This window comes from Diachasma alloeum, unplaced genomic scaffold (genome assembly GCF_001412515.2).
Source record: "Diachasma alloeum isolate Michigan unplaced genomic scaffold, Dall2.0 Dall_scaffold_01062, whole genome shotgun sequence".
NCBI classification, from domain to species: Eukaryota; Metazoa; Arthropoda; class Insecta; order Hymenoptera; family Braconidae; genus Diachasma; species Diachasma alloeum.
Genome location: NW_021681173.1, coordinates 266,328 through 291,810, shown reverse-complemented (window position 1 = coordinate 291,810; position 25,483 = coordinate 266,328). Strand labels below are relative to the sequence as shown.

Below are 25,483 nucleotides of genomic sequence, written 5' to 3'. Positions count from 1 at the left end.
GAATAATCTCGAACCGTGCGAATTCCGGAAGTGAAAATGAGAGTTTATTGTTACTTGAAAAATTGAATTTCATCATTAGTTCAGTCTGGAGGAGAGGGAATTCGAGAGAGCCTGCATTCGGGTTGCCAAGTCTTTAAACCCTCACCTGCACCTGCCTTCATCTCGTGTACCTCGTTTTTTTATGTCTCAAACCAGTGTATACAGGTCGTCCCAAAAGTTACTGGTACTGGGGGAAAGTCATTTCTATCTGGGAGTCACTAAACTCTTAGTTGCCATTGCTTTTCCGCATTGTTTATGTAAATAAATTCGTGGGAGAATTATTTACCATGTGAAAACGCGATTTTTTTTTTTCGTTGAGGTGATTGGACGGGTCTGAGGGGCCTCCGGGCTCGGGAAATTCATCGAAACATTTTTTTGGGTCAGGGGAAAAAAGAATTAATTGATGGTGATGATAATAATAATAATAATTATTATTATTATTATTATTATTATTATTATTATTATTATTATATTTGTGCCAAAGTTTCCTCTTCAAAAAAAACTTGAATAAAAAAAAATCGTAATATTGACGTTCTTAAAAAAATAAAATGCGCATGCAATAAAAAATCGCAAAAATTGTCTTTTTAGTTTTCCCCTAGAAAAAAAAATTAGTTATTATTATTATTATTATTATTATTATTATTATTATTATTATTATTATTTAAACATTTTTGTGGGTTATGGAAAGAAGAATTAATTTCTAATAATAATAATAATCGTTTTTTTATTTGGGTTAAAATTTAATGACGAAGTATTTAAATGCCTCATTAAATTCAGATGGTAAGCTTAAGAAAAACTACTGAAATGCGAGAAAAACTTTGAGTGAGAAATTTCCAGCCGAAAGAAGAGGGGAAAATCTGATGGGTATCTTCAAAAATTTGTTCATTTCCTAGGAACTGGGTAAAATGAGTTAAAAGTGATGAGAAGAGGATAAATGATTCTGAGAAATGTTCAAAAATGCGAGGTGATCGACAGGTGTGGACACCGCCATCTTGCGGGGATGCCCCTCCCCCTGGCGGAGGGGATTTACAGATGGCGGCGTGCCGACCTCGTACTTTTAAACATTTCTTAGAATTATTGATTCTTTTCAGATCCCTCTCAGCTCGCGTCAGTCGATTTCTATAGAATGAACAAATTTTTTTCACGTTATTTTTGGGATTTTTCCGTTCCCCTGTGGCGGAAGGGCTTTAAAGATGGCGGCGTGCCCACCTCGCATTTTTAAACATTTCTTAAAATTATTGATTCTCTTCAGATCCCCCTCAGCTCGTGTCATTCGATTTCTAAAAAATGAACAACTTTTTCACGTCATTTTTTGGATTTTTCCGTTCCCCTTTGGCTGAGAATTAATGGCGCAAGGTTTTCCCCGCATTTTCCCTAGTTTTTCTTCACTCCTATGGCCCCAAAAAAATCTGCATCATTTTTTAATCCTGGGGAATCAATCAATCGTATCATTAGTCCTCTAGGCTCCCAAAAAAATTCATCCCCGCCTCGACAAAGGGAAAAATCGCTGAAAATAGCCCTTCGTCATTGAAAAATTGAAACTCTCCTCTCAGGCGCATTTATATTTGTATCGTTTAAATGACCCCTTCTATAAACGTGCCTCGAGGGTAGAATTCAGTGAATGGTTGCAAACAAAGCGGCATGGTCCACGCGTACTCCAAACTCTCCCTTCTCACTCGGTCTCTCGGGTTAATCAATGGGATGACGCAGCTGCGCACTCCCCCCCAGTAAAAACGAGACTCGTCTTTTCCACGCTCGTTTTATACGTGAATTTCAGGACTTTAAAAGCGTCATTAGGGGCCCCATCGGACCCCGGATGGAGCCCACAATGCATCATCGGGGGTTCCTGGAATTGTGTGGGCGATAGATTTTTTTCTCGTCCTACTCGGGCTCGTGGGATGACGCCTTTGGGCTCTTTCTCAACTGTTGGCACTGTCTGGAGGGTCTGGGGTTCAGGTGCCTGCGGGTGGAGACACATGATACAGGTTCATCCCTCGGGGTCTCCCTCGCTCGAAGGAGACACGCAAATTCCTGGAATTTTTTGGTTCTCAACCAAAAAATATTTTTAATTCTTCCGGTAATGAACCGTTCTACCCCAGAGTAATATTTATTTATTCATTATTTTCTGTGAAATCAATTGATTAAAATTAATTGATCAACAATTATTTATGAAATCATTTATTGATGCAAAATTCCTCAAAAAGTGCAATTTCTGATTTTTCAGATTAAAAAATTGAAAAAACCCTAAACAAATGAATAAGTAGACTAATTAATTAATTGATTGATCAAACCGGCGCAGCAGAAGATTATAATAAAACAAAGTGCTTTAATTTAATAAATAATAAATAATTTAATAAATAATTTCATAAAGCATTTATTGATGCAAAATTCCTCAAAAAGTGGAATTTCTGATTTTTCAGATTAAAAAATTGAAAAAACCCTAAACAAATGAATAAGTAGACTAGTTAATTAATTGACTGATAAAACCGGTGCAGCAGGAAATTATAGTAAAGAAATTACTTTAATTTAATCTCAAACAAAAAAATGTAAAAAATGATTAAAATGCATTATTTTTATTTTTGAGGTCATTTTCAAATCCGGAAATGTAATTTCCACTGGTTTCCTCTCTCAACTCAATTTATTTCTGTCTATTTAAAAAAATCGCTGCATGTGGCATGAACAGCACTTCAGAAATGTCGAGTATACACCGCGAATGCGCGTCATTCTCAAGCATCGCAGTACAATGTTTACAGTCTCAACTCCAAACATTTTCAGTGTTGAACGATGCTTCTGCCTTGATTAATCCACACGTAAATATACACGTGATACCGAGAACGACTACGATGGTTTCGCTTCGCCGGTAATAAATACTCGGCAACGTGAGTTCACATTTTTTTCAACATTTTTCATACGTCTAGTTGCGATAGCACGTGCGGTGGTTCAATCAGCGGTGATTTAGGACGACTGCCGGTAACCGGGGGGTGGAGGGGGCGATTACGTGAAGTCTTGTATTTATTACGATTTTCCGTAATTGCGAAATAATGCGCGCTCCGTTGAAAAATGAGAACAGGAAGCGCGGGCGTTTCGTCGGCAAGTGTTCAACTCATTCGAATTCCCTTCGTCTTGACGTTTTTTTATTATTCTTCCATTTTGTCTAATTTATTTTCCTTCTCTTTCGTCACTTCATCATTTAATCTTGAGAAATGATTAAGAGGTAATAACAATGCGATGAATAAAACGTGAGAATTTACGGTCGATGGAAGAATTTATAATGTTCAGAAATGAAAAATTGAGGGGATGTTCACACCGGAAAAAAAATTTCGTGTTTCGAGAAGAAAAATTAAAAAATAGTATTTGTAAGATTTTTTTAAATAGAAAAATCAACTTTAAAAAAATCTCCGAAGTATTTTTTTTTAAATAATAGTGTTTTATTTTTTTTTTTCTTGATAAACGAAAGAGTTTTCTCCCCTTTATAATTTTAGGCGGAAACTTGAGATTAAAAAATAAAAAAAATGAAATTCCGTATTGACTGAAGACCCATCGACAGTCTGCTGATAAGCCACGCTCGATTCTCTGGTCTCATTTCCCGAGTTTTTCCAATGGAACATAAGTCACGTCGCCCATTAAATCCAACGACAAATACGACCTCGTGCCTCTTCACTCGAAACAATACTCGAATGCAAATAAACCCAACTATTTTCCATTTCCCAGTGATAATGCCAGTTATTTCCCCTCCGGAGATTATTGTTTTTGTGTCACGGAGAGGCAAATGAAAAATTCTTGGCTAGCTGCGTCACAGCTTAATTGAGGAAGGAAGAGGATGAAGAAAATATTCGATGGATAATGTGACAAATCGAGTGATGAATCACCTTACGGAGAAATGTAAACATACAGTAAAGGCATAGTTGAGGCACTTGAGATGGGAATAGGCTAGCGTGGGTGTGGCTCGAACACACTTGGTGATACATAACATTGCGAATACGCTGTTTGCTATTACGTATTGGGGTGAATTGCGAGGATGACAGAATACTTTGTTCAGTGAATGTCGGTAATCAGGTGCTCCAGTTAGCGTCAATGGACTCATAAATCTTAACATGCATGTCATCTCTGGCATGATTCGTCGACAGATTTTATCGCGAAGTGGTTTTATGGTTTTTTTTATTCGATGAAAAGAGATCTAACGCTTTCACGAGGCTGTTCTATTGAGTCTGTACAGGAATTTCTGTTGATATTCGGTTGGGTGCTAGGGGGACTTCGCCCCTCGCTCGCTTCGCTCACCGACACCGGAGGGGCGTCTCCCCGCGCTCGCCGACACCGGAGGGGCGGGTCCCCTCGCTCGCTTCGCTCGCCGACGCCGGAGGGGCGGCTCCCCTCGCTCGCTTCGCTCGCTCCTCCCTAATTTCATTGGGTATGTTTAGGTGGCGCTCATACGAATTTATAGAGGTGGAGATAATAATTAATTCTCAGTGGCATCATCAGGGTCACAGATAAGTATCAGAATCAGAGGCGTCTCCTGAATTTTCAAACCGGTAAATTTATATAAATTTATATAATTAATTAATATGTTGTTATGAATGTCTTCATCCCAATTAGAATGCATTCCATTTGGCATGCCACATATCATTAACTCAATTTATATAGAGATATTGAGCTTTGCGATTTTTGAATAGACATTTAATACGAAAAAAGTAAATGTTGATTTCTTAATATAATTTATTCTATTGAGTTACTAATTAATTTTATTTCGATTTGTTTTTTTTTCAATGGGAAAATAAATAACCGAGATGAAACAACAATTTCCTTCATTTCATCAATTGAAAAAAACAAAAATTGAATAGGTCGTGAATAAAAAACGTAAAATAGCATTAATGGTTAATTTTAATTCCATTTGAATCAAATGTCTAAAATTCCTGGTTGAATGTCCCCCACTTGTTTAATTCAATGAATAAAAAATCGCGATAGCTGATGAATGAACAATTGTTTAGAGAGTCCATCACTGCAACAACCTCGGCGTCCTTATTCACGTACTCTAAACCCGTTGTTGGCACTGTCAAGTCAATCGGAAATCCCGTATTGTCCCTCATGCAGTCCAACATTTCAACAATATTGCAGCTTTCTCCGGGCAATGACAGTCGAATCGCCGATCCGGGGACTCTTCATTCAACAGTTGAGTCCCTCCTCGCGTCCTCGAGATGATCATTTCCACCTCGAGTGTGCAAATGTTTTTATCACTCGGGATCTTGGAGTTAAATAAACGCTCGAATGCCCTCGCTGATGGCTCTCTTCTGTAGCTTCTCCTCTCACTTCAGAGTAACGACAGAAATTACGTCTAGAGTGTCGAGATATAAAACAGATTTGACGGCTATTTTGTTTACGAATCGACGAGTTTCGCGGTGGGAAACTTTCATTTCACTCAACATTATCTCTTGGGAGAATCAAACAATGAATTTTTTTTCAACGTGTCAAAACATTTAGGAGGACACATTAGGGGAATTTATAATGTCAGTGATACATGCATGATAAAGAAATTAAAAGCCCTAGGGAGGGGGAAAAAAATACTGGAGTGCGGGAAACACTTTGCGCCGTGAATTCCCAGCGAAAAGGGGATGGAAAAATCTGGAAGACGGCTTAAAAAATTTGTTCCTGTTGTAGAAACCGGATGGAGGGAGTTGAGGGTCATCTGGAGAGGATAAATTACTTTGAGAAGTGTTTAAAAATGCGAGGTGGAGGCGCGCGCCATCTTTGCATCCTCTTCAGAAAAAATAATTGAAACATCTTCATTGAACTTGATTTGTGACTTTATAAATATCCAACAAATGTTGTTTATTTATTTATTTATTTATTTATAGTGTCAAAAAATTAATAATAATACACAATTATAAACAGTAATTCAGTGAAAATATTTAAAACTAACATGCGTAGTCAACACGGGGATTATTGAAATGAAAAAAAAATTTCAAAATAAAAATTATTCGATTCTGGAAAAATCCGGTTTTCCCTCCGAGTCTATCGCATTCAAAATTTTCCCCTGAAATATTCAGAGGTTTCACATCTCCCCGTCCTCCAGGAAGAATAATCCCCTCGAAAACCTCCCCCCCCCAAACTTTCAGTTTTCTTCGTCTTTATTTTCACGACGCGAATAATTGTCCCGGCGTTCGTCGAAGCGCTACCTTTTCACTTCCTTATCTCCCTGGCCACGGCATTCAGTGACAATGAGAAAGTTTTTCCACTCCTCCCAACTATATTTATCGAGCCCCCCGAGGGGCTAATTGACGACAGGCGACCCACGAGAGTGTCGGAATACCTATCGATCATTCCCACTGCCTCTAGCCTTCGAATCCGACGATAATAAAAATAGGAGAAATAAACAAACACGTCGTGCAATCTCCGGCGTGAGATCGCGGGGAAATTGCTGTGGTGGAACGTCCCTAGCTGGTAATATCGATCGATCCCAGGGAAATTTCACTGGGAAAAGTGAAGCGACGAGTTTGCATGCGTCTGGGGGATGTGAGACAATGGTGCAGGGAGTCCAGAGGTGTCGGAGTCATTATCCAACGCTCCCTGGGAGTCTTCGCCGTGACGACGCCGGTTGTTGCACCTCAAGGTGCCTCTGAACACCTCGGGGGCCCCTTTTTTCGTGATAAAACGCGTAATATGAATTACGCAATTGCTGAGGCTCCAATTCATTCTAATGCGCTCATTTCAATTTCTAGAATATTGTAATTCATGCAGATTTGGGAGCCAGAGACATTCTAATCCGCTCGCGTATGAGGAAATTTAAAGTAGCTCTACCTTCGGCCAGGCTACGCTGTACTGGATATTTTCAGTTTTTTCATTTTTTCGACTAAATTTCATGGAAAAAATTTGAAAAAATTCATAGCCAGTCAGTATTACCTAAATTAAATTTCGCAAAATATTGATATTTTTTCAAACATTTTCCTCTTATAAATAAATAATAAAACTTGTTTGCAAAACGGTGGATTATTTTTTATGAGGTGTCACAAAAATTCTTGATTTTTTCACATCTAATGAAAAAATATCCAGATTTTAATCTTTGGTTACAATGGAAATGTTGATTTTCCGAATCTAATCGAGTTTTCTGCAATTTTTTGTAGTTTTCAATAATCTTTGAATTTACCTTCAGGAAAGAGCTATTTTAATAGAAACTTCTATTGGCAGTCTATAAAAATTTTATTGAGTCATTCTATTTGTTTCGTGCCAATTCTATTGAAAATTTAAATAGATCTTTGTTTACAGAAAAATATCTGCATTTAATTATCAATTAATTTTTATTAATAGTTTCTCTATTGAGAAACAAATGGAAATGTGAGAGTTCGTATAGAGTTCCAATAGAAATCTATTTTTTTATTTTACGTAACTTTGTCGAAAGAATCCATTAAGTATGATATTTTTAATTCAAATTATCTTGACGGTAATTGGTTTTGAAGGAAATTCATCTATTGAAAAAAATTCAGACTTTAATCTTTGATTACAATGGAAACGTTGATTTTCACATAAGACACTGGGTTAAATCCTGATTTTTAAACATTTCTTCTTCTAAAAACCAAAACGATAATTAAATTGCGAAAAAAATTAGAATTCCGAGTCTAATCGAGTTTTCTGCAATTTTTTTGCAGTTTTCAATAATCTTTGAATTTGCCTTAAGGGTAGAGCTACTTTAATAGAAATCCTGGGGCTTTCTTCGGAAAATTCTGTTGAATTTCTATTGGAACTCTATACGAATTTTATTGAGTCATTCTATTTGTTTCTTGCCAATTCTATTGAAAATTTAAATAGATCTTTGTTTACAGAAAATTAATTTCTCTATTGAGAAACGAATGGAAATGTGAGAATTCGTATAGAGTTCCAATAGAAATCAATTTTTTTCATTTTACGTAACTCTGTCGAAAAAAATCCATTAAGTATGATATTTTTAATTCAAATCATCTTGACGGTAATTGGTTTTAAAGGCAATTTTCGATGGATTTCTTCATGGCTGGAGGCTTTCTCTACCAAAAGTTCTTTCGACATTGAATAAATTCCCTCGTTATCGAGAGCATTGAATTTTTCTTCAGTACTAAATTACTCGCAATTTTGTGCGCATCATGACTGGAAAAGTCTCGTTAGCAGGTAATGAGTGTAGATTATTCTCTATTTTTTCATTAAAAAGTAAAATAAAAATGCCTCGTTTATTCGCATGTCTGAGACATTACAACCCCAATTAATATAATTTAACAATTCGAATGAAATGAGCAATAACCAATGCTCTCCGGTGATTATTTCCGCCTTTCCCGAAATTCTTTCATTAAAATAATCCAACAATTCTTCAATTTTCCGATTCCACCGACGAATTCAGTAGCGAAATCGTAAAACGGTTCAAGTCGACTCATCTCGCAGTTGAGTTTTTGAGGAATATTTCGGTCTCTAAGGGAGATAGCGAAATTTTAGTAATTACCTTTGTTGTAGCTCTCAATCGGCTCTACAAAAAAGATTGTAACAAAAATTTTGCTATCTCCCTTAGATTCCGAGATATTCACCGAAAATTGGTCAATAGTCAAAACGACTTGCACCGTTTTACCACTTCGCTACTGAATTACCCTCAATTTTTTAAATTAAAGATCAGTAAAGACTGTCGAAAATGTCACGTAGAACCCCAATTGTTCTAATTCGACAATTAGAATCAAATTCCAAGTAAAAAAATCGCGATTTCAGTGAAAAAAACTCATTCAACTGAGTAATAATCAATGTACAACGTCTGTTTCCGCTGCTCGCTTGGTCGACTCCTCTACTCATCAACTTCTCTTACGGTATATCTGAAAAGAATTTTCCAGGCGGATTCCCATCCGCCGGTGGTCACTCGCACGTACCACATGGATTCTATCCCCGCGTTGCACTCGAACGAAAAAAAAAATGTAAACACGGAAACTGAGAGGTGAAAATTTTTTCTCATTCACTCGAGTTGATTTACACTGGTTGGGCTTTCGCTCCGGCTCATTCGGCCCTCGGCATTCATTCCTTCACTCGCATTTTTACCGTTTTGCAACAAATATCGGGGCATGATAAACTGAAATACATTAACTGTCTCGCGAACGAGTAAATAATCTGAAAATTCATTTGCGTTTTTTCATTTCGTCTCGATTCATCGCTTCAGTGAATCAGAACTCGACAAGTCGGTTTTGTTTCCACCATGAATATCATCTTTTACGATAGCTTTATCAGTTGGCCTGATAGTGACTGCCCGCACGCATAAGAGTCCCATAGAGTCACGAAGAAAAATAAAAATTTATCAAACCCATTAAAACATTTTTGTTCGCTAATATTTCACTTGATTATTTCCGCGAATCGCTGGGAGATTATTTCAGAAATCCTCCGGATTAATTGCATTCGTAATTGATTTATTAGCTGAGTAATTAGATTACTTGGGAAGTGTGGAGTGGAGATATTTTTTCGACTGGAAGAATTGTAAAAAATGCAGGGAAAAATCTTTTGGAATTTTATGCGGAGGAATTTCTGCGGAGAATAGTGTATTTTCAACATCACTTATTCTATTTTTTCAGTGAATAGAACCAATGGAATTCAGTCGGACAAGGCCATGGGACATGTTGAAATTCTTAGTCGGCGTTTCCTGCGTCAAGAACAAATCAAGTTGAATTCATCATGAATGTTTTCGTTCGTTGATAAGATTGCGTCGATGTGGAATTGGAATCCTCTGGCGTTTTCTCGTGACTCGTTCAATTTCCCATCGCTTATTCTATTATTTCTTCCAATTGAATAGAAAAATACTTCATTTTTTATTTTTCATTCATTAAAAAAACCGTAAAATCCGTTTAATTCACGGATGAATAAAATTAACTTCATGATTTTTTTTATTTAAATGATTTTTCATTAAAACTATTTATGCATCCGTCGTATCAATCCCCTGGCATTTTCCCGTGACTCAAACCAATCATAACGACATAATCAGTAAAAATAATTCCCCATGACGCATTAAATTTCTTTCCCCCCCGGCCCCCAAGATCATTCAATCCCCACAAAAACCCAAGAAACCAAAAATTTCCTAACATTCAAGTCTCCGGACCCCAAAATAAAATTCATTCAAACAAGATCGTGGAAAATTCTTTATTTATTATTTATTTTTTTTTTGCCAAAAAATTCATCATTAATTCAACTTTGCTTCAACAACGAGAGAAATTAACTCCATCATTAATTTTTTTCATTGTTAAAATTCAGCCAATATTGCATTGAAATCCTCCGACATTTTTCCATGTCTCAAATTAAATATACCCCACATCAAAAACGAATGTTTCACACACCTTTTGCAGACATTTTTCAGACACTAAAAAACGCCCGAATAAAATAAAAATTTGTCTGAATTTCAAACAGGAATTAAGCTGTTTAAGAACCTGTTCGTCTGAAATTCATTTTCATTTTATTCAGACGTTTTTTAGTGTCTGAAAAATGTATACAAAAGGTGTGTAAAATTTAAACACCAGTTTTTGCTGTGTACCGATATAATAGGGGAGGTCGGGGTAAAACGGACACTTTTGACATTTTTTAAAATATTAATGAGGGCTTGAAATGTTGACAAAATTAACATATTTTTTTTCAATACAAAGAACAATTCTTTTCCTTTGTGACGAGTCTAAACTGAGCTCAATTGATCAATTTGTTTCTGAGTTATGAATAATTAAAAAACTCTAAAGTGTCCGTTTTACCCCACCCTCCCCTACTCATTCATTCTAACTGCACTGTTAAAAATTTTTGTCTGAAATTCCGTTGCCAAATTCCAGAAATTTTTATCGTGTTGCAATTCCACTGAAATTCCAGGAAATCCTGTCGTTGAAAATTCAGAAATTCGTAAATTTCCGTTTCATTTTTCCCTGAAAATGAATGGAAAATCAGAAAATTCTCCCCTAAATAAAAATAGTTCAATGTAAAAAAAGTAATTGTATAAGATCTCACCGACAGTATAAATAACCCTGATATGGGTTCTATATATAAACCAATAAAAAAAAAAAAAAAAAAAGTTACATCTGTAAACCCACCCAGCCAATGCACAGAAACAAATGTCTAAACGGATCAGTCCAAATAAAAACCCAAAACCCAAAAATCTCCCAATAAAATTCAACTCCCCAGCCCCGTTAATTGTCCTCTCCCCCTCGCAAGATGCGTCTCCCGGTTGATTAAGCCCCGAAAAAATCATTGAAACGAGATTACTCTAATGTATGCACCCGCAGTATCAGCTCATCGCCCCTCCCGGGCTGCAATCCCGCGATTGAGTCAGATCGTAGGATTATGATGTGCGAGTGAAAGTCCTCGTGGGATTCAAACGAGCGTTTTTTTCGCTCCCCCCCCTCTCTCGCTCCCCATGAGTCCACTCCGGCCTTCGTGCCGCAGTCCGTTCAGTTACTGTCCCGCTCTCGGGCTGTGCGCCTCGTCCGCGGTGAACAAAAATTCCTTCTCTCACTTCCTGATTCCGCATTTGAGCAGCGGAACGTCTCTTCGCCGTCGAGATTTCAATTCAAGTGTCGGCTCTCGTGTCGCCCCAGTGGTTTTTCTCCACTCCTTAATTGTTATCAATTGGAATTGTGGAGTGCGTGCCGGGAGGATGCTAGGAGGCTGCAGCTCCTGGTGAGAAATTGCTACTTTAGAGAATTCTTTGCGCACTTCGTTTTTCCCACCCCGCGGGACATTTTTCCCGAATGGTTCGCGAGTTCGAGACGCGCAAAAACTCGCTGGGAGTGACGCTCCTCACCGGTAAACACGCGAGACACTGGACGACAGCTGTAACACGCACATAAACGTTTTGGTACACGTAGTATCGCTGGAATAGCCTGGTTTTAACAGTACATACAGATAAAGTGAGGCCTCGCTAGTTGGAATAGAAACAGGGTTCTCCGTTGGGCGGTTTAGGTGGGGCGGGCACCCGTTACCGGGGTCATGCCGCTGATGAGTGAGGACGGAGCACAAGTGTCACATCCAGTGGCAGTGCGGAAAAAATATGTGCGCATAATTTCTGGAGATGCAAAATGACAGGCATTTTTTAGATCGCGTCATATGACCGAAAAATGACGATCATGTGCCGCACAAATTTTCCAACTACAAATCAGTAACGAAGCGGTAAACCGGGTTAAGTCGATTTTGACTATTGGCCAGTTTTTGACGAATATCTGGGAATCTAAAAGAGGTAGAAAAATTTTTGTCATGACCTTTTTTGTAGAGCCAACTGAGGGTTATAAACAAGGTCTTGAGCTAAATTTTGCTATCTCTCTTAGATTCCGAGATATTTGTCAAAAAATGGCCAAAGGCAAAATCGACTTGACCCGGTTTACCGCTTCGCTACTGAAGTGATTGTCACAAATCATTTGCAACCAAATTGTTGTCAAACCATCTATATAGTTGCATAATGACGGTCATAAGTAATTTCGAATTTTGACGGTCATGAATAAAACAAAATAGTTTCATCTATGTGGATGGAAAAAATCGTGATTTCCACTTCAAAATGCGGATTAGGCCAATGCAAAAGGAATTCGACTACATTTTTTCAAATTCAAAATAATTGCCTCACAGAATACATTCTCTCTCAATTTTACTCTGCAATGAAATAATAATTTATTTGTTCCACTGTGTGGCTTTACGTCTTTTACAGAAATTTTTTTTTAATTAAAAAATTGAGAAAAATTTTGGGTTTTAAATCAAAATTGTTCTTAAATTTTGTCTTCAATTAACAAATGTCTGGATTTTTAAACTGTCGAGTTGACTCTTCCCTTCGGATTCATTCAAGTGTAATTATCGTCTCAAAATTAAGTGATAGAAAAGATGTTCTCTGACATTTTCCTCTGAAACCGCTCATCAGCTAGATAATTCCCTATTTAATGAAGAATCAACTCGTTCTGTACGGTTTAATCATTAATTATTCATTCAAAATTTGGTGGATAATTATTCTCCCAGCACTACGGACTTTCCTAATGGCCTTTATAACATTATTTACAACTCCCGTAAACGTAAAACCGATCAAACGATAATTAATCTTGATAACCGACGATTAATATTATTATTATTTTTCTTATTTTTAATTAAAACTGCAGTTTGGAGCATTCACTTCTGATTCATCAAGAAGAAGAAACTTTTCGCAAATTTCTTACAAAACATCTCTTCTAATTTTTTATTACAAATTAACAAATGTCAGATTTTTTATTACGTTCTGACTCTTCACTTCGCATTTACGTGTAATTACCTTAAAATTGAGTGATTAAAAAAATGTTCTCTAACATTTTCCCCTGAAACCACTCACCCAGGAGATAATTCTCTATTTAATAAAAAATCAATTGGTTCTCCAATTTTCGAAAATTATTCTTCCAACACTAGTGAAATTTATAATGCCTTTTACAACATTATTTACGTCAATTAATAATTATTCTACAGTTTTCAATTAAAATTGCAATTTGGAGTATTCACTGTTGATTTATCAAAAAGACACTTTGACTTGACGTTTTTCCCAAAATTATTTGTATGAATTTTTACATTTCGTATTAGTAATTTATCTTGAACACAAAATACAAATAAATACCGCTGCAAAAAAAATACTAATAAAAATAAAAACACTAAATAAATTTTTCTAAAAATACCAATACAAAAAAAAATTGCTAATACAAAATGTAAAAATTTCTACTTGAAGATAAATTTATCTGAAATTACCAAATGTCAGATGTTTTCATTTCGATTTGGCTCTCCCCTAAATCCGCTCAACTATATAATTCCCCACTTAATGAAAAACCAGCTCGTTCTCCAGTATTTAATCACGAATTACTCATTCAAAATTTTGACAGACACTAGTGGCTTTCGTAATGCCTTTAACACCATTATTTACAACTCCCGTAGACTTAAAACGTTAGAAACAATTAAAACCCCCGATCATCATGAGGTAACGGCTGTTTTTAACACACTATTGTGAATAAATTGCGAATTGCAGTGATTATGTGACTCGCTCACTGCTTCCGGGTGTTTTCCCTGACACTGGCGCATATAATAACACGCAGGTTGGATTAACTAGAATTATCTAACGCTTGTTTACATCCCGGCGAGAGTCAGCTCCTTCCGAATATTTTTGTTTTGACTTTTCGTGTTTACATCCCGGTGAGAGTCAGCGCCATCCAAATATTTTTGTTTTGACTTTTCGGTCTCCACCTGTCGAAATTGTCCCGGTGAAAGCCATCGATTGGGCAGTGAGAATTTATCGGGAACTTTTAGTGGATTATTCAACACTTGTTAGAGCCATCCCGATGAAAGCGAGCGTCATGAGGAGATTCAGTTATTAGACAAGGGGCTAATTAGCACCCGAGAGTTCCCAGAAGGCGTTTAATGCTCTGCGTAGAGCGGAAAATGTTTTTCCGGAGGTTGAGACGTTTTAAAAAAATTGTCGGCAATTAATTAACGGTTTAATTAGCGGTTAAAGGCATTTTAGGGCTTTGAGTATTTGGCGAGTGCGTCTGGAGAAATGACGGATTTTCATAGAATTAAACACTTTATTTGGAGTTTTTTCTAGTTATTTGAATAAAAATATTTTTATTATGTGGAATGACTCATTTCACTACTCATTTTAGTTGGCTTGATTGAAATAAAGAATTTTTTTGGGTCTGAAGGGGTTTTTAACACCCGTGAAGACGTAGAAATCAATAAAAACAGCAGAAGCGAATCATCGAGAGATCATTTCTGCAGAAAATTTCTCGGTCTGCAGTAAAAGTTTCTTCAATAATTGATGAGTATTCGTTTTATTCTGAGACATTCGCGAAATAATCGGTTGAAAATGTTTTTCTGGAGGATTGAGACGCTTTAAAAAAATTGTCGGCAATTAATTAATGGTTTAATTAGCGGTTAAAGGAATTTTAGGGCTTTGAGTATTTGGCGAGTGCGTCTGAAGAAGTGACGGATTTTCATGGAATTAAACTTTATTTTGAATTTTTTCTAGTTAATTGAATGAAAATATTTTTGTTATGTGAAATGAGCTGTTGGTTTGATTGAAATAAAGCATTTTTTTGGGTCTGAAGGGGTTTTTAACACCCGTGAAGACGTAGAAAGCAATAAAAATAGCAGAAGCGAATCATCGAGAGATTATTTCTGTAGAAAATTTCTCGGTCTGCAGTAAAAGTTTCTTCAATAATTGATGAGTATTCGTTTTATTCTGAGGCATTCGCGAAATAATCGGTTGAAAATGTTTTTCTGGAGGATTGAGACGCTTTAAAAAAATTGTCGGCAATTAATTAATGGTTTAATTAGCGGTTACAGGAATTTTAGGGCTTTATGAGTATTTGGCGAGTGCGTCTGGAGAAGTGACGGATTTTCATGGAATTAAAAACTCTTTATTTGGAGTTTTTTCAGTTATTTGAATAAAAATATTTTTATTATGCGCAATAAGTAGTTCATTAATTAGAAATGAATTCTGTATTGGAATTGAATAGAGTTGGTTTCATTGAAATGAAGAATTTCTTAAGGTTTGGAGAGGTTTCTAAAACTCGTGAAGAAGTAGAAATCAATAAAAGTAGCAGAAGCAAATTAGCGGAAATCATCGAGAGATCATTTCTGTAGAAAATTTCTCAGTCTGCAGTAAAAGTTTCTTCAATAATTGATGAGCATTAGAATTATTCTGAGGCATTGACGTAATAATTTGCACAAAATGTTTCAGCTGAATTTTTTTACTTAGTCATCAGGAAAAAGAAGAAATATTCGTTCAAGAAAATTATTCTTACGGCTCTTTTTGACATCTCGTCCGCCTGATATTCCCATTGCAAAAAATATTATTTTAATTGTTCCCTATTTATTTCAAGTCATGGCTTTTCATTAAATGATATCAATAATTCAATAATTCGGGATAATTTTTTTAATAGAATCAAAGTGTATTTCAATTTTATTGAAATAACCCATTTCCTCATAGAGATATCAATCAAAATTACAGAAGAAAATCATCATCAGATCATTTCCGCAGAAAATTTCCCCGTGGCATAGTAAAAGTCTCTTCAATAATTGATGAGCATTGGAATTATTCTGAGATATTGGCGTAATAATCTGTGCAAGATGTTTCAACTCAATCCTTTTACCCCTTAGTCATCAGGAAAAAGAAGAAATATTCGTTCAAGAAAATTATTCCTGCAGCTCTTTTTGTCCTCTCATCCGAGTGGTATTGACAGGGAAAAAAATAGCGATAGCCCATTCCCAATGAAAAATAACATTATTTGAGTTTTTTTAATTTAAACTCATATTTTTTTCAATAGATCAAATGAATAACTCATTGATTCGAAATAAATCCTCTTTCAGAATCAAATAGAGCTTATCTCCTTGAAATGAACCATTTCTTCCGGTTTGCAGAGTTTTCTAAAACTCATAAAGATGTAAAGATGTAGATACAGTAAAAGTCTTCAATAATTAATGACCATTGGAATTATCCTGAGATATTGGCAATAATCTGCGCAAGATGTTGCAACTCAATTTTTCTAATACTTAGTCATCAGGAAAGAGAAAAAATATTCAGTCAAGAAAATCATTCTTGCTGGTCTTTTTCTCCTCTCGTCCGAGTGATATTGACAGGGGAAAAAAAGCAATAACCCATTTTCGATTAAAAATAATATTACATTTCTTCAACTCAAATTTTTTCATTTGATGAAATGAATAATTCTGATGAAATGATGATTCTCTTCTGCACAAGAGAGCCATCATCAGATTATTTTCGCAGAAAATTAAAATAATTCCAATATTCCGTCAAGAAAATTATTCTGACTGCTCTTTTCTCCTCTCGTCCGAGTGATATTGACAGGGGAAAATGGCAATAATCCATTTCCGATTAAAAATAATATTACATTTTTTTTTTTTTTAATATATATATTACATTTCTTCAACTCAAATTTTTTCAGTTGATGACATGAATAATTCTGCTGAAATGATGATTCTCTTACAAGAGAGTCATCATCAGATTATTTTCGCAGAAAATTAAAATAATTCCAATATTCCGTCAAGAAAATTATTCTGACTGCTCTTTTCTCCTCTCGTCCGAGTGATATTGACAGGGGAAAATGGCAATAATCCATTTCCGATTAAAAATAATATTACATTTTTTTTTTTTTTAATATATATATTACATTTCTTCAACTCAAATTTTTTCAGTTGATGAAATGAATAATTCTGATGAAATGATGATTCTCTTCTGCACAAGAGAGTCATCATCAGATTATTGACGCAGAGAATTAAAATAATTCCAATATTCCGTCAAGAAAATTATTCTGACTGCTCTTTTCTCCTCTCGTCCGAGTGATATTGACAGGGGAAAATGGCAATAATCCATTTCCCATTGAAAATAATATTACATTTTTTTTTTTTTTAATATATATATTACATTTCTTCAACTCAAATTTTTTCAGTTGATGAAATGAATAATTCTGATGAAATGATGATTCTCTTCTACACAAGAGAGTCATCATCAGATTATTTTCGCAGAAAATCAAAATAATTCCAATATTCCGTCAAGAAAATTATTCTGACTGCTCTTTTCTCCTCTCGTCCGAGTGGTACTGACAGGAAAAGAATAGCGATAGCCCCTTTCCGATAAAAAATAATATTGTAACCCTAGTCCACTTCCTTCCGGACACTCCCCCACCGCTCAACGAGGCTTGTCCGCTCCGTTAAAAAAAAGCAACTTACTCCCCTTCATGTTTAATTCGTATCCCACGCTTTTGTTTCTGTCTTTGTCCTCAATTTCACTCATTCCCCTTCATTCAATTAATTTTCATCCCCACTCACTCCCCCCCCATTCACTCGAAACTCCTCATCTCTCTGACAGTTTTGGCTCCGTCGGCGAGGGAAGTCACGTTGTCCCACTAAAAGCCCGTCCCAAACTCTTGCCAATAGTTGAAAAACTCTTGTCATAATGTTTTGGCGAATGCAAAGAGGCGCCTCTAATTCTCTGGACAGCGGCTCAAAGCCATGAGACTTTCGTTTCTCGCATCTCAGCGGGCAATTAAGCGGCTCGAGGAGCCGAGCCTCTCTCGTTCCTACTTCCCTGTAATGGTGGATCGAAATAACCGAACCGTGGAGACGCGCTACGATGGAATCGAACGGGAAAATACTCCCCGGTGTACTTAATCCTTTGTTCTATATTGAGGAATTCACTCTTCAATCTTTTCGCGCAGAAAAAAAAACACCGGTGGCGAACGCAGTAGAACAGAACGCGGTGGTTTTTTATGAGTTGGCGGATGTTGAATTATCGCGCTGTCGAGGAATTGCGGGGGAACATGTGGAGTTTTTTTTTTTTTTTTTTTTTTTTTTTTTTTTTTTTTTTTTTTTTTTTTTTTTTTTTTTTTTTTTTTTTTTTTTTTTTTTTTTTTTTTTTTTTTTTTTTTTTTTTTTTTTTTTTTTTTTTTTTTTTTTTTTTTTTTTTTTTTTTTTTTTTTTTTTTTTTTTTTTTTTTTTTTTTTTTTTTTTTTTTTTTTTTTTTTTTTTTTTTTTTTTTTTTTTTTTTTTTTTTTTTTTTTTTTTTTTTTTTTTTTTTTTTTTTTTTTTTTTTTTTTTTTTTTTTTTTTTTTTTTTTTTTTTTTTTTTTTTTTTTTTTTTTTTTTTTTTTTTTTTTTTTTTTTTTTTTTTTTTTTTTTTTTTTTTTTTTTTTTTTTTTTTTTTTTTTTTTTTTTTTTTTTTTTTTTTTTTTTTTTTTTTTTTTTTTTTTTTTTTTTTTTTTTTTTTTTTTTTTTTTTTTTTTTTTTTTTTTTTTTTTTTTTTTTTTTTTTTTTTTTTTTTTTTTTTTTTTTTTTTTTTTTTTTTTTTTTTTTTTTTTTTTTTTTTTTTTTTTTTTTTTTTTTTTTTTTTTTTTTTTTTTTTTTTTTTTTTTTTTTTTTTTTTCCTCCAAGAAAATGACCCTGAGTACATTGAAAATAGGGTAACATTTACTCAAAAGTTATTGTGCGAGCATTTTACGCAATTTCAATATTTGAGAGATTTGAGACTCTTTTGATTGGGAATTTCTTCGGCAATTTTTTGATTTGTGGAAGAGAATTCGCTTTGCTCAATCCAATAAACTATTTATTATTAAAGTTGATTGTTATTTGCGTTTTAATTCCCATCGAATTTATTTATAATATTAATTTATTTACAATCTTGAATGGAAGATTTAGAAATCTTTCATATAATTCTAATAGATTTCTTTGGGATAAATTAATTGTTTAGTTCATTAATGAAAAAAAATTGAATTGAGAGAAATAATCTCAAGAAAATCATAGAAATGGCAAAAAAACCTCCTAAATTCCTGAATAAATTCCATTACCTCACATGTTATTTTCGCTCCCATATTTCAATGCACAACAAATTGATTGAAATCCCTGAGTCTTGCGGAGTACTAATCAAACATTTATTAATTTTTCAGGTGATTACGAACGGCGTTAAGAGGGACCCAGACAGCTGCGAGTCTTTGACAAACGGTGAGTCATGATCCTAAACATTTGAGCTGGAATTTTTCACTCATCTTTAGACCCACCGACACGACCAATTCTTTCAATTATCGTTCAATTGACCTTCGGGGGGTCACAACCGGGGGTATTTAAACGTTGATAAATGGACTGGGTCCAAGAAGGCGACTTCCTGTTACAGTTCCGGTTCTCCCGCTTTTTATATTAATAATTCATTATCGCGGGGGGATTTCTCGTGAATTGAGGACTTTGTTTATCGGCCGATGGAGTTGGGGATTAATTCGTGACGCAATCATTTGAATCAATGAACTCGTGCCCTCGACGCTGGATCAGTGGATTAATCCGGTGATTGGATTGGCATCACAAATCCTACGGGTGATTGATTCATCTGATAACAGGTTATTCAGGGAGATCTCGTGAATTGAATTGGTTTTTTGAACTGAAATGATTTCGCAATGATTTTATTATCCAAAAGATAAACTTTGAAGATTCATTTTTCATTTTGAAATTTTTTACTTTTCATTTTTTGTCTTATTTTCATTATTTTCTACATTTTTCTGGGAATATTTCCGATCCTAATTAATAAATTGATATATTTGTGTCATGAAAATGTGTCGGTTACATAAAACAAATAATTTATTCATTATAAATATTTTTTACACAAACGTTTTTTTATCTTTTCCCAACTTTTTTCTTTCAATTTGGTAGTGATGTGGTAAACCGGTACAAGTTAATTTTGACTATTGCCAGTTTTCAATGAATATCTCGGAATCTAAGGGAGATAGCGGAATTTTCGTGATCACCTTTGTTGTAGCTCTCAATCGGCTCTATAAAAAAGGTTATAACAAAAATTGTGCTATCTCCATTAGATTCGGAAATATTCCTCAAAAACTCAGCTGAGAGATGAGTCGACTTAAACAGTTTTACCACTTCGCTACTGAATTAATGCTCAAATCCACTTGCCTCTTTTGAAATAAATAAAAAAGAATTGAACAAAAACTCATTAATTTTTTCTACAACATTTCATCTGCTCCAAATATGTCACTCTGTAAAAACCCGGGGGAAAGTATCGATAAACCTCCGAGGAAATGCACCAATTTTTCACTCCATTTTTTTTCCTAAACTTTACGCGGTGAAAAAAAAATTCCAGTGAAAAAGAGCGTTATAAAATTTCACTTTCGTCTCGTAAAAACGAATCATCCGAAACGGCAGTGGCAAGCTTTTCTCCACTAATACCTTTTTTTTTCTAATACGAGAACACTTTTTACTTTCGTTTCGCTCTTCTCAACTTCGTTACAGAGCACGTGATAACTATTGAGTTTTCCAAGATACGAAACACATTCGATTCTTTATGCTTCGTTAGAGTAAATTTACGCTTAAACTTTCGAATGTTGGAGTTGAATATTGGAGTGGAAATGGGAATATTCTTATTTAGTTGTTCACGTGGGCAATTATTGTTATTTATGTTGGGCCTCGTTTGTCTTGAAGGAGATCGTCGAACTCTGGGCAATTAATATCGATTAAAAGTGATATTGGCTCCTTGATAAGGAGTCTAACATCAACGGAACGCGCTTATCTGGCGGCAATTTCACCCCAATTTGCCCATCAATTACAAGAAATTGCTCATCAGTCCACCGGGATTGCAGCGACGATTGACAGTTTTGAAGAAAGTTTTTTTTCCCCGAGATTTCAGATAACGAGACGATATTTTCTATGCTCCATTGTCCATCGAACCGTCTAAATTGCCGGGGGAAAGCCAGGCATTCCCTCATTGTCATCTATCCGTGACGGTCATTCAAAAAGTCCAATAAAACAGTCAATTGCAGCTCATTAGCTCCGGCTTTCGCAAGTTGTTTATAGTTGTTTCAACGTTCCTAGCGTGTTTTTACCATTCGTCTCGAGATATTCACGGAAATTCGTGATTTATGGGGGGGACATTGACTATTACTTTGCATTTCAAGGGTTTGAGTGACAATATGAGTGGTTTATGGGATTTTCTTGTTGTTGTCCAGAATTTTAAAACTACTTTGCATAAGCATTTCTACTTTTATTTAGATTTTTTTTACGATATTCGAATAATGTCCGAACAAGCTCCGGAATTACGGAAAAGATACACGGAGAGAAATATTAAATAAAAATGACGTATCTTTTCCGTAATTTCGGAGCGAAATGTGATTGTAGAAAATTTTACGGAACTCTCACTGAATTTTTCCAGGGCGTTCCGTAATTTTTCACAGGAGATTCAAATAAAAAATCATCATCAAAAAAATGAAATTATTTTTTATCTGAATCTCCTGTGAAAAATTACGATACCGTCACTTAAATTTTCTGTGTCGATTCCATAATCGGTGAGCGAATTGTGAGTTTCGTAATTTTTAGTGGACATTTCTCTCCGTGTGAGTAATTTTTATTGATTATTTCTCTCCGTGCACCGCAAAAATGTCATTCCCCCGTTTCCCAAGACCTCACCGCTCTTTTCCCAGCATTACAATTTTTCATTATCAGAGACGCGCGTTAGCATTGACGTCACCGGTGGATTTCCAGTCGTGTTTTAGAGGATTTGCCGCGATACTGAGCTCTAAAAATAGCGGAGCAAATTTTCCAAGTGAATAAAAAGCTGAGGAAAAAAATTGATTACGTTGGATGGCTGATTTTCCAGTGGACAACTGGTGATTGATGGATCTGGCCTGTCACTGTCTCTATTTCTGCAGTTTACCTTGACTGCCCACTTGTGCCTTTCCTCTATTCGATTAGTATGCGAAGCCCTATGCCACTAGTTATACAATGCATTAGTGTTATGATAGAATTACGACCTGAAATTTCTCATTCAACATTCTGCGCTCTCCGCCATGAGTCAGGTGGGCTCGGTGAGGGCGCGAATAGCGTTTCTAGAGAGTGAATATGGAAATAGAGATGATGACATCGAAACTCGTGTTTATCAGTGCCAAAGTAACCGGTTGACTCGTTTTTTTTTTTAATTCAACTAAATTCCCGACGTGCATTGATTTTACAATTTTCTGATTGCAGGAAGAGATATGGCACCTGTCATGGGAGTTCCACCACCCCCACCTGCACCACACATGGGGCCGGACGGCCTCATTCTACCCCGTAAGCCTTACAACCCGTGCCTCATATCCAACAATCATAAGGACCTTCGTAGAGAATTGCTTTTCAATCAGAAAATGTGAGTTATTTTATTATGATTTTTAATGAATGAATGAAATAAAACTGTTTATTTGACATTTTTTTTATTCATTTGAACAATCTTTTAGTTTAATATCTTGTCTTCTTTTATTAATTATTTATCCGAGAGGTGAAACAAATCTACAAGAAATTGTATTAATTTAGTTCTTAGATTTTTAATTGTTTTTAGAAATAATTTCGCTCATTCATCTTCAAATCACCTTTTTTTTTATTAATTGCTCATCCTGGGCATGAAACAAATCTATAAAAAATTGTATTAATTTCGTTTTTTAATTTTTAATTGTTTTTAGAAATAATTTCGCTCATTCATCTTCAAATAGCCTTTTTTTTATTAATTGTTCATCTTGGACATTAAAAAAATCTCCAAAAAATTGTATTAAATTCGCTCTTCAATTTTAAATTGCTTTCAGAAAAAATTTCACTCATTCATCTTCAAATAGCCTTTTTTCTATTAATTGTTCATCCTGGACAACCAATAAAAAAAATCAAATTAAAAAAGCACAAAACAAAAGTTTTCAATTGAACTAATTCAATAATTAAAAATTATTGAATTAGTTCTTCAATTTTTAATTGTTTTCGGAACTAATTTCACTCATTCATCTTCAAATCGCCTTTTTTAAAATCAATTGTTCATCCCGGACATGAAAAAAACCTGCAAAGAATTGTATTAAATTCGCTCTTCAATTTTAAATTGCTTTCAAAAATAATTTCGCTCATTCGTCCTCAAATAGACTTCTATTAATTAATTTCCAGGGGTAAAAATGTATTAAATCAGAAGAGTGAACTAGAGCGAGCCCTGGAGAGACAGCGTGAAGCGGCAATGCGTCGGGAATCCGAGAGAAATCGAGAGGAAACGTACAAGGATGACCCAAGGACAGCCCTGCAACGAGCCATCGAACAAAGGGCAAGGCAGCTCGAGCTCTCGGTACGTGATGAACCGCAAAGAAAAGCGATAAACAATTTGCAATCGAGAGAAACCCGTCAAAGTAATCCAATAATTTTTCTCCCCAGGAGCAACCACCGATTGTCGAACCACCAAATCCCCTGGTAACCGCGAGAGCCAAATTAAGAACACGCACTGACTCGCAGTGAGGGAGACGTAAACCCCGGGTTTATAACACTCAGATTGAGTTTTGTTAGAGGAAACGATTGTTCAGAGACGCATATATGATGAGAAATAGATTTAAAGATTTATTGATGTGAATCGGCGTGTGTAGATAATTTTTTACATTTTTTACATATGCAACTGGTGAGGCTGTGTATACAAAAAATGTGTGGAAAATCGTGAGATGGGGCGAGTGGAATTAATGGAGTAATCATGATTATGCATGACGAGTTAGAAATGAGCAGATTAAAGATATGGAACGATCAATAAGGAATCATAAAAATAGATGAGAGGAAAAGAATTAAAATCTTGAATTATGCAAATACTAAGAATTATGCGAAAAATATGTGAAAAATCGGGAAATGGGGCGAATGAAATCAATGGAGTAATCATGATTATGCATGACGAGTTAGAAATGAGCAGATTAAATATATAGAATGATCAATAAAGAATCGTGAAAATATATATGAGAGAAAAAGAACTAAAATCCCGAGGATCTGGAAAAAATGCAAGAAATTATGCAAATAATATGTGAAATATGAGTTGAGACGAGTGAAATCAGTTGAATAATCATGATTATGCAATTGAATAACATTATACTGGCTAGATAAATAAATTAGGAAACAACAGAGTTGAAATATGTGAAATAATCAAACAAAAATAAATGAGACAGGGAATAAAAATCCAAAGGATCCACAAAAAAGATTAAAAATGTATGAAACGAGTGGAATCGGTGAATAATCATGATTACGCAGTTAAATAAAATTGTACCGGCTAGATAAACAAATTAGAGACTGGCAGAGATGAAATATATGAGTTAATCAGACGAAAATAAATGAGAGAGAAGATGCGAAGAAATGAAATCCAGAGGATCTAGATGTTTTTACTGAGCTCACTCGTGTGAACACAAAAAGAGGACAAAAACACTTAGACCGGTTCTGAGGACCGGTGTTGGACTGGACCATGATACGAACGTTTATAGAGAATCATATTTACATCAATGTTTTTTTACGAATTAGAAATACACTTGAAACGTTTCGAATACGCGCTAATATTTCTCTTTCCATTTTTTTTTCTGCAACATTCGTGCCACGAGTGTTGTGGAGTGCAGCCCCCAGGGACCATGTCCGAAGAATTATAAAAAGTTGATTAGATGTGAGGGGAAAGGCACTCCTTGTGTGTCGAGATTTTTTTGGCGGAATTAATCTTTGACATTCGAATTATTCGAGTTATTTTAATTCATAGTTTTAATGATATGTAGCTCGAGGTTTCATTCCACGGTTTATTTTTAACTTGTAACATATTATTTTGAGCCGTTTTATTGTAGCTTTGGAATCGTGAAATTGAGAGGAGAGAATTTTCAGAATTTGAATATACAAGTTTTGAGGAATTATTAAAGGAGATTAATTACAATCAATTGGGTTTTTATTTTCGTTCGTCAGTGTTATTTCTTCCTTTTGTTGTCGATATTCAATAAAAATTGAAAATATGCAATGGAAAATTATTTCGTTTTTAATTATAAGAATAGTTATTTGAAGAAGTTTTTATTTTATTTTTACTCTGTTTTGAATTTTATCCATTTAGTTTTCATTTGACAGAAAAAAGCTAGTGCTTTCCGAAAGAAATTCGAATTTTATTCAATAATTATATTTTTTTCTGCAATTATATTGAAGATTATGCAACATTACTCCAT

At 34.9% G+C, this 25,483-nt stretch overlaps 1 protein-coding gene across 1 annotated transcript in view; it reads left to right on the top strand.

Annotated features, from left to right (window-relative positions):
• The window catches only part of LOC107045736, a 25,671-nt gene extending 468 nt beyond the window's left edge, over positions 1–25,203 (top strand). Inside the window, exons 2-5 of the mRNA XM_015268082.2 lie at positions 19,439–19,493; positions 22,509–22,665; positions 23,439–23,610; positions 23,697–25,203. Coding sequence (XP_015123568.1) covers positions 19,439–19,493; positions 22,509–22,665; positions 23,439–23,610; positions 23,697–23,777 — 465 coding nt within the window. The 3' untranslated portion in view covers positions 23,778–25,203. The remainder of the gene's footprint in view (positions 1–19,438; positions 19,494–22,508; positions 22,666–23,438; positions 23,611–23,696) is intronic.
• Positions 25,204–25,483: the final 280 nt, after the last annotated feature.